The sequence below is a fragment of the Diabrotica virgifera genome, chromosome 7 (genome assembly GCF_917563875.1).
Source record: "Diabrotica virgifera virgifera chromosome 7, PGI_DIABVI_V3a".
NCBI classification, from domain to species: Eukaryota; Metazoa; Arthropoda; class Insecta; order Coleoptera; family Chrysomelidae; genus Diabrotica; species Diabrotica virgifera.
The window spans coordinates 227,728,890-227,739,840 of NC_065449.1; the positions used below are offsets into that span (position 1 = coordinate 227,728,890).

The following is a 10,951-nucleotide window of genomic DNA, read 5'->3' on the forward strand; positions in this document are numbered from 1 at the left end:
AATACAAAAAGAGATATGGTAGGTGAAAATAGTTTGTTTTTTGGTGCATGCTCAAATTGGTGTATTCAACTTGAAATAACAGAGGAACGGTAGGTTTTAGGTGTATAATGCTACCAACACCTTTTGTAGTGTTTGAAAAGGCCTTTAAAACGAGCACCGTTAAATGTCGGTTACTTACAAACTAAGCGAGATATGGTGCAAAAAATATAATGACTAATGTACTTTAAGGAAAAATGAAAAGTATATACATTTAACTCCCCATCCACCATAATTTAAATGCATTGTTTTTCTTCTCAATACCTTTTAATATAGTGTTATTTCTACTTTCAAAAAGTTAAACGGGTTTAAAATGAATGGTTTTTTTAAAAAATGTGATCAAATTATAGAATGAATTTTTAAATTTTCTTAAAAATCTTCCTTTTTCTCCATGTAATTCGAAAATAAAAATATTTCACCCCTGAGAAGTGGTGGGAACTTCCCCCATGATAAAAGCGCCATAGTATATAGGATAGACTTTGAATTAGGAGATTGGGCTACTCCCAAAATTTCATTAAAATCCATGCAGTAGGATAAAATTTGGAGATAATATCTTGTTCTTAATATCGCGCATTGACTGGCGTAATCGAAATAGAATGAAATGCAAATATTGTAAACTATTAATTTCTCAGAAAAATGAACTAATTTGAAATGAAAGTATGACTATAATATTCTATTGATTTATGCAATAATCTACACATCTATAGTGTGTCCCCGAAATATGGCATCGAACATTTTCTCAAATGCAGGAATTAATGATGCGTAGAACCATAAAATACTTTTAAGTACAGTAGGTGTTTCTAAAATATCAAAATAACGAGTAACTTTGTTATTTTTATAGAATGCCAATATCTAGTACCATAATAGATCGGCACGATAAAGTTCTCGGGCGGCCCTTCCGTCCAGCGTTTTTTCAATGCAAATGAATGAAAATTTGCAAACATATGCATTCGCGGGAACAATACACGAATATACCTCGTCCAATTTACTTACCGTTGCACGTCATCCGCGCCATAGCCTGTGACACGATACCAACACGAAATATCTAGGCGGTAGGTGTGTTCCCGTTTAGAATCATTTTGATTCTAAAAAATAACACATCCACCGCCTAAATATTTCGTGTTGGTATCGTGTCACTGGCTATGGCGCGGATGACGTGCAACGGTCAGTAAATTGGACGAGGATAGTCAATAAAAATTTTTTTTCATGTTTATTAATTGTTTCAATAAAAAAAAAACGATTTTAATGGAAAACGCTTAAATTCTCTTGTTTTTTACAATGTAAAAACTTGAAACTTTTACGGATTGTATAGCTAATGATATAAACAATACATAATTTCACTTTTTACGTTAATTGTTTACGTTATGCTTCATTATTAAACAATAAAGTTTCACATTTTTTGCCGATTCCGACTACTTTTCATGTTTGTACATCATATTATGTTTTATACATATTTTAATAAACATGACGATATACTTTAATGTTTGAAAAGTGTAAGACTAAAAAGTAAAAAATAAAAAAATATGAAAAAAAATTTTTTTAAGAAACGCTTTCCTTTAGTTATGAGTGACTAAAATTAAAAATAATATAAAAAAATCAACTAAAAAGCAAAAAATAAAAAAAATTGAAAAAATCTAACACATTCGTTAAAGAAAAGCGTGGGGCGAAAACCGTTTATTCGATGAACAAGTGCAACGCTTTTCTTTGACGGATGTGATAGATTTTTTCAATTTTTTTTTATTGTAAATTAGTGTAATTGTACAGTGTGATGCAAATCTATGGAGTAAATTCATTACTTCAGAAACAGACGACTTTTTTAGGTCACGAGACATCTCATTTGAAAAGTCTCCTAATCGCTTTTACAACGACTCAATTATTTGCATACAGGATTAACTAAAACTGTTGATTTATTAATACAATAATTAACTTGTAATGAATGTTTAGTAAAATACAATCAAATTATAAGAAATATTCAACAATGGCGCAATGAGAAAGACGGACAGTAAATTCTTTCCTAACGTTTTCGATGACTTCAGGAGCTATTTATGCACTTTCCCTTCTGACGTGCTCCTTCAATTCGTCTACGTTATTCGATTAACTTTGATACTGTTTTCTCTTCAAATATCCCCATAAAAAAGTTTAACGGAGTCAAATCTGGAGACCTTGGTGGCCATTTCATAGATTCTTTTTACTGAGATATGCTGAGATATTCTTCTTACTGGGATATTCTTCAATTTACTGAGATATGCTGTCTAATTTAATATAAACGTCTTCAATAGATAAACATTTTTTCATTACCTAAATAAAGATTTTGTTTTGTTTTAGCACCACGAACGAAAATATACCATCGAAATCGACGGACATCACAGAGATTTAAGAATGGTTTTAAATCGCAATGACTGTCCTCTGTCGTTATACACGAACCAAAGCAAAAGCTACGACAATTATCTCAATGATGATCTAAACAATAATCTCAATGATGATCCAAATATACAAGCTCAACAACCTGATTATGATCAGTACCGAAGGGGAGGAGAGGATCCATATAGAAGGACATCGCCTGGTGGTGTTCCGTATAGAGGAGATATTCCCTTGGTTTCCAAGTTGGAAGACTGTAAGTGCTTTTTACGTTTGCTTAATAATATAATTTATTGACCTTTTGAACCATACAAGTACAACATTTGGTACATCATCAGTCGTAGGTACGGCAGAGTTGGACAAAACGGGATACCATTCTTGTTTATTTTTATTACGGAAAAAATGTTAAAGAAATTATCATATTATTATTTTTTATAGGTATAACATTTATTGAAGCACACAAAAAACATATTTTTAGCTATTTTTATTGACTGGAAAAAAGTAAAAAAAAAATATTTATTAAAGTCCTGCACATCCCGTTTTAGCATACCACGGTTGGATAAAACGGGATAGGTTCGCAATATTTAATTTTTTGCATAAAATGATCTAAAAAGTATATTTAAGTAGATATAAGACTGCAAAGCAAAATTTACCTTTGAAAAAACAATATCTCCAGTAGTCAGAAACTTAAAAATAGGCCTTTTTTTATGTTTGTATTGCAAAATGGGAAATAATACCTTTTATTTAGGACTAGGTACGTATATCAGAACAAAAGTCACATAAAAATATGTTGTTCTTTTCTGCAGTATGAAAACACGCTTTATTGCTATTTAAAAAATTAATAGGCCAACAAATAAATAGGTGGATAAAACGGGACATAAACACATGTATCCCATTTTATCCAACTTATAAGTGTCCCGTTTTGTCCAACTCAGACATTTTTCAAAACAAAAATGGCTCCTGCCTAAACGTGAAAGTAAAACTAGATAGACTACAATGAGAATGTTCGTTAATAAGTGCTTAATTAAATGTCATAGTCACCGAAATTATATGTTTAGATATGTAGGCAATATAATGTAGAAAACAACGCACTTAAAAGTACAAAGTACCAAAAAAATAGAGTCAAACAATTCTAAACACAACAACTCTTCATCAAATAATGGCATCGAGGTAAAACGAAATCAGAATGTTAAAATGGCGACTGAGAACAAGTTTTCGTTTTTGTCCGATTGATAGCAGCATTAGTTGGGTCTCTAGGCTAGGTATCCCGTTTTATCCGACTATCCCGTTTTATCCAACTCTCCCCTACCTATCCAGTTGCCTCGTGCAATAATCTCCTCTTACACATGGAGATCGTCTTTAAACACATTTTAATATTTCGAAATTCGAACTATTTTCAATATTATACTGAACCATTTTTTAGCTGGTATTCTGCAAGCTCTTAACCTTCTGATCGAACGGGTAAATTTCGAAGTAAAGAGGTGCGAAGCTTCAGCTGCAGCAATCGATAACTTGCGCCGTCTTATAGAACAATGCGAACTGTGCAAAGCTCAGCCAATTCGTCGACCAACTTGTGCTACGCATCCACCAAGATGTTTCCCCGGTGTCCAATGTTATGATACCGAACAAGGGCCTAGATGTGGACAGTGTCCAAGAGGATATATCGGTGATGGTGAGTTATAATATGTAATATTTGTTGTTATACTAAATTTACATTTAAGATGCAGTAGAAATCAACAAACCAAGACACGTTAAATGCTACTAGGAGCACTCCCGAATCATAATTTACAATGTATAAACTTGACTGTAAATTAGTTCCGTATTACTAAATTTTTGAAGATTGATATGTTATGATTGAATACAAACTCAAACCCAAAACACGAACATACCCCTCCTGAATATTTTCCACTCAAGTTGTAAGCGTACAAAGGCGCCATCTACTTCGATTGCTATGTACGAAATAGTTATTTTCCTAACTAGTGCGGAAAGTGATACTTTCACGCACGAGACTGCCGTTGACCCGAACGACGCGATAGCGGAGTTTGGGCAAGCAGTCGAGTGCGGGGAAGACACTTTCCGCATGAGTTAGGAACAATATTTTTTTCCGCAAATCGCCAGGAAATTTTGACAGTCCTGTCAAAATTTCTTGAAGAAAAAGTCAGGACTTCCTTACTGTAAGGAAATGTCATTTCCTTACTGTAAGGAAATGATATTTCCGTACAGTTGTTAGTGTTCTACATAAATGATAGAAAACACATTGCTTATAAGGAATTAATTTATATTTTGAAAACATCAAGTCATTGCTGAATACATTTTTAAGATCAATTTGTTATATTTACAGTAATTTGACAGTTAGTACAATTATTGAACATTGGAGGAACACTCTTAGAACTATGAGAAACATTTTGGACAACATGCAGGGTGGAAGGGTCATTTTGTTGAATATTTTGTACTGTGAAAATTTTATTTGCCACCTCAACCTTATTGTTAAGCGATTCTTCGATATATCCTTCAGCAACGTTTGATGACTTCCATCCGCCATGCCTCTTTAAACTAGTTATGTCGGCACCAGAGTCAACCAATATTGTTGCAGAAGACCGACGAAAGCAGTGACCAGTATATTCTGTCGGATTTACCAAGTTCAAATAAGTAGCAACTATTTTGGCCATTTTTCTAAATTGATGAATTCCTACCACTTGTCTACAACCCTTTCCGCTTTGATATTTAAAGAAAAATCGGTCACTGTTCATATTTTCTGGTCTTAACGAACCATACTTTCGATAAACATTCAAGTAGATCTGATTAATTACAAATGATCTTGGTTTGTTGGTTTTCGAATCAGGTATGCTGATTAAAAGCTTAGATTCTAAGTCTTCTATATCGTGTACAGTCATTCGGACTAACTCATCCATTCTACAGGCCCCAGAAATACCAAATATTACAGCCACCTAAAAAATAAATAAAGCTATAATCTAAATAGAAATTAAAACCTTGTAAATTACCTTAATCATTAAATTTTCTTTATCTGGAGCTTCCTAGATAAATTTTTCAATTTATTCCTTCGTTAAAATCTTAGATTTCTTTGCCCTATAACCTTGAGCTTGCCGTTTCAATAAAGAACGAAGTTTTGAGTATGTAGATATATCTACATTGTGTTTAAGTGCAAGGGTTGACTTCAGCATTGAATAATTGGCCCATAATGTTGAAGATTTCATCTTTAAACAAAGGTCTAGGAAGTATGCCATTACAACATTTTCTGAGAAAGAACTGGTATTTTTACTCATGCGATAATCCATAAAACGTCTGTATGCATTTTCGTACTTTTCTCTTGATTTCTTTGGCAATAATTCTAATGAAGCAGTATTCACTGCCTCAACCAGCTCTGGAGGAGTCCCAGGAATGGAAATTTCATCATCACTTATCATTTTACTTTCGAGAACACCAGCAATTAAATTTATAAGCGTCAAGTTTGACAATTCAACCTCAATACGTTTCCATAGTAACCCAAGTAATTTTATTAGGAATTTCAAAGCACCATTTATTTGGGAATAAAATTATCGCGTTTTTTTTAAATCAATCAATATCTGTCGAATTTTAAACGATTTGCGGAAAAATAGTATGTTTACCTCGTAGGAAAAGCCACATTCCTGGACTCTGTGTTGCTAAGTCTCGGCTTGCGCCTCGACTTAGCAATCTTCACAGTCGTCCAGGAATGTTAAGCTTTTCCTACCCGGTAAACAATGTACTATTTAGGGCCATACGTTTGGAAAAAAGCCACAAAAATTGAGTTATATCAATTTTTATTTAAAGTCGGTTCGCTAAACTCAGACGCAACTGGCTAGATATTTTAGTCGATAATTTTTTTGTTTTTTGCCAATTTTGCAAAGATTGGCAAAATTACTCACTATTTAGTGATTATTAACTATTTAGTAATTATTTTTTGCCAATTTTACTAAAATTGGCATAATTACCGACTAAAATATCTAGAAAGTTGCGTCTGAGTTTAGCGAACAGACTATAGAAGTGAAAATACACAAATTAATTCTTTGACAAGGTTGTCAAAATCAAACTTTCAATATAATGGGTCACCACGACGACGACATTAGTTTCCATGACGACGATTCAAAACCATTGTAATTGTCTACTGATCTGACTTTTAAATATTATGTCAAAAGAATTTTATTTCATCGAATTATCGCGCTAATTTCATTAAAACATGAACACAATAAGATAAATTTGAAATAAATTAGTAAATAATATCTAAATATTAGTTTATTGCATGTATTACAATATATTATAATGCCATATTACAAAATATTTTATTTCCCGCACGCCGTGCGGGAAAATTTACTTTCACGCACGCCGTGCGGGAAAGTGCAACTTTCGGAAACGAAATGCGTACGTGAAAGTGACTCTTTTAGCACGGCCGTAGAAAAACAATTTATTAATTTCGTTTTCTGCCCTTTGTACTATACGAAATGTGCTAATATTTACTTTTACTCGAAAAGCTTTCTATTGCTTGTATTTATGGCTGTATTATATTATATAAGCATACTTTATCAGTTTCTGTGTTTAAATCGGTAACATAACGGCACTACCTATGAATTTTGATCTCATAACATCTCATCGGGTAGGGATATCTGAATACAAACTCAAACCCAAAGACTAACAAAGTCACCAAAAAGAAGAAGAAGGAGAGAAAGACCTAGGAAAAGTTTGAAGGAAGGTACAGACAAAGAAATGCAAAGGAAATAGTTAGTTAGGAGTAAAACTAAGACTGAAGAATTCGCCTTGAAACGAAATCAAGAGACATATTTTAGACATTATTTTGGGTTCTTTGGATCATTGGAAACAAAAAAGGTCTTTCGTAATTTTCTTCTAAAGTTAATCGTTTCCGAGTTATAAACAATTTAAAACTGAAAACAATCGAAAAATGACGATTCTCTAGGTTCAAAAACACAAGTAAAAAATATTATTTTTGAAACTACGAAGAGCCTAAATTTAAGTACAAACCTTATTGTATCAGATACCGATAAGTGATTTGGTCTTATTTCATTTTAAAACATTTAGTCCAGTCGGGTTAGACGAATAACAGGCCTAACCTTGCATTAAGAGCTGCCCTAAATTTTATTTTTTTAATCTTTAGGGGGGTCAATATTAGTGTAAATTTAAAATCTCGACTGAATTCCGCTATTGCGTTAGCCGCCATCTTGATTTTAAACGAGAACCGTTTTTGCTCAATATCTTCGCCATTTTCAACTTTTTGACAAAAAGTATAACAACCAAAATTGTTGAAAATGTAATTTTCTCTCATTTCTATTTTTACAATTTTTTCGTGCCATCGATATTTTCCGAGTTATAGCGGAAAATAGTGATAGTTATATATAAATAGAGCATAATTATTGAATTATCTCGTTTATTGTTGGTTTTACGACAAAAATGTTCCTATACAAAAATAGAGAGAATTAAATTCTACACAATTTTAGTTTCTTTTATTTTTTGCTAAAGTTAATATTTAAGGTATGTATGCGATAATGGCGCGAGCGTAAAACCTGATTGATTTTGTAGGAATTGATTTTGTTCAATATCTACGCCATTTTCAACTTAAATTTTCCAAATATGATTTCCTACAATTTGTTTTTAACAATTTTTTTCATGCGGTTGATATTTTCCGAGTTAAGTGGGAAAATAGTAAAAAGTGGTGGGAGAAGCATAATTACTGAATTGAATCTTTTTTCCAAGCTGCCCCAAATTTTATAATTCTATCCATTAGGGGAGATCAATAGTAGTGTAAATTTAAAATCTCGATTGAATTCCGCGGTTGCATTAGCCGCCATATTGGTTTTAAAAGAGAACCGTTGTTGCTTAATATCTCCGCGATTTTCAACTTTTCGACAAAAACAGTAGGAACTAAAATTGTTGGAAACACAATTTCCTACAAATTCTTTTCCACAATTTTTTTATGCGATCAATATTCTCCGAGTTAAGGAGGAAAATAGTGGAAGCGGTGGGGAAGCATAATTATTGAATTGTCTCATTTATTATTAACTTTACGACATAATTGTACATAAACAAAAATAAAGAGAATTATATTTTATACAATTTTTGACACATCCAATGAAACACCAACCAAACTAAGTACATAAAAGACATAAATTAATAATAACTTATATGCATTAAGTTCACTTAATTTTATTAACTAGCGGGTTTTATTGGTTGAATTTGTCTGTCGATAATTATGTTTCATGTCAGCTAACATATTTTAATATTTCAACAATTTTTTTTTTAATTTTGGACCCCGTTGGGGGAATTTTTCCATCCCCCCTCTTAGACCCGCCACTGGTTTTCTCGAAAAATTGTAGTAAATCGTAATTGCAACAATTTCAGTCCTTACACTTTTTGTCGAAAAGTTGAAAATGGGGAAGGTATTGAACAAAAACAATTGCTTTAAAATCAATCGGGTCTTACGCTCGCGCCTTTACCGCATACGTACTACCTTAAATATGATTTTATCAAAAAAATGAAAGAGATTAAAATTATACAAAATTTAATTCTCTTCATTTTTGTATAGGTTAAAATTTGGTGTAAAAGTAATAATAAACGAGATAATTCAATAAATCAATAATTATGCTTTAACTGTTACTGTTTTTCCCCATAACTCGGAAAATATGGACCGCACGAAAAAATTATAATAAACGAAATTATAGAAAATCGCATTTTCAACAATTTCAGTTTGTATATTTTTTGTCAAAGAGTTGAAAATGGCGGAGATATTGAGCAAAAACGGTTCTCGTTTAAAATCAAGATGGCGGCTAACGCAACGGTCAAATTCAGTCGAGATTTTAAATTTATACTACTATTGACCCCCTTTAAAGATTAGAAAAATAAAATTTGGGGAAGCTCCTAATGCAAGGTCAAATGGTATCCCGACTAGGCTAATTGTTTTTTAGTTGTTAATGCTTATCGCCCGTGCTCTCATATACTCTTCATTAACAACTAAAAAAACAATGTTTTAGAATAAAACGTGACAAAAATTCTTATAGGGAGCTGATAGAAGAAATTTTGAACTTGAATTTAGGATTTCGGTACCTCGTAATTTCAAATCATATTTTTTTTCTTGTGTTTTTGAACCTTAAAAATCGTCATTTTTCAATTTTTTTTTCAGTTTTAAATTGTTTATAACTCGGAAACAATTAACTTTACAAGAAAATTACAACAAAAAACATTTTTTGTTCCCAATGATCCAAAGAACCCAAAAATAATGTCTACCCGGGCCAAACAAATTGATTTTTATAATTTATTTAAATTTTTTTTACAACTGTTAGTCCAGGAACCAAAGCTTTTCACCTCGCAATTTTTACAGAATGAATCGATTTGCTTGAAAATTTGAAAATAAGTAGTGGATAGTCCAAGGATCAAAATCTATATAATGCCGAAAGGCGCTTTTACCTTGGGGGTGGTTGCCGCCCCATCTCGGGGGTGGAAACTTTCTATTATATTTTGATCACAAAAGTTGATAAAAACTTTCATTTTAAGCAAAAAATGTTCTATACATTTTTTTGATAAAATTAATAGTTTTCGATTTATTCGCTATCGAAAGTGTTAGTTTTATATCGAAATAATCAATGTTTTTCGATATTATACTCACTTACCATTCACTCAATTTTTGCCCTAGAAAAAAATTTTTGAAACCAACGTCTTGGGAATTAAATAACCTATAATTTCGTTTGGAAACAATTTTTCGTATCGCTGATGCTAATCTTTCCATTCTGAAGAAAATGGCATTTTTACCAAACTACAAAAATTGGTTATTCGCTTTTAACCCCCGTTTTTGAAAAAATAATTATTCTAAGCCACTCAAACTTCTGGAATCTATTAATAATACATAAATAAAGAAGAATGTATAAGGCCAATCACTGAAAATATCGCTAACTTACATTATTATGCTTCCAATTGGATTTCTCCTTTTTTTTTTTCAAAAAAATATATTAATTTTTTAACTGTAACTTTTTTACTTTTTATCCTAGAAAGTTTATTAAAAAAGAATTTTGTACGTTTTTACAAGCTATATAAGGCTGTTAATATTAAATCCATTTAAAATCCTCAGTTGCAAAAAGAGGTGACTTTGAAAGGGTTGGTAAAGATGGTTTTTGCATGTTATTACAAGCTTTAATTGTCAATAGCTCACTTAATTTTTTACGATGGAAAATATTTTTGCAAACTAAGTTCTTAGGAATTAAATAAGCTACAATTTTATATTTAATAATTTTTTCGTATCTCTGATGCTAATCTTTCTATTCTGACGAAAAGGGCATTTTTTACCAAACTACAAAAATTCGTTATTCGCTTTTAACTCCATTTTTTTTAAAACTAATCATTCTAAGCCGGTCAAAGCTCTAGAGCCTATTAATAATACATAAGTAAAGAACACCAAATAAGGTTAATGACTAATTTTAATTAGGGTGGTAAGTAGGGGGAAGTTTCTGATCACTTTTTCGCTGAAAAAAATAGGGACTGACATTCTTCTTATTATAAGTCACTTAATTTTTGAGCTAGA

The 10,951-nt window shown here is 31.8% G+C and overlaps 1 protein-coding gene across 1 annotated transcript in view; it reads left to right on the plus strand.

The window, feature by feature from the left end:
- LOC114330165 (cartilage oligomeric matrix protein) overlaps positions 1–10,951 on the plus strand; it is a 112,359-nt gene that overhangs the window by 45,862 nt on the left and 55,546 nt on the right. Inside the window, exons 4-5 of the mRNA XM_050655267.1 lie at positions 2,362–2,650; positions 3,818–4,066. Coding sequence (XP_050511224.1) covers positions 2,362–2,650; positions 3,818–4,066 — 538 coding nt within the window. The remainder of the gene's footprint in view (positions 1–2,361; positions 2,651–3,817; positions 4,067–10,951) is intronic.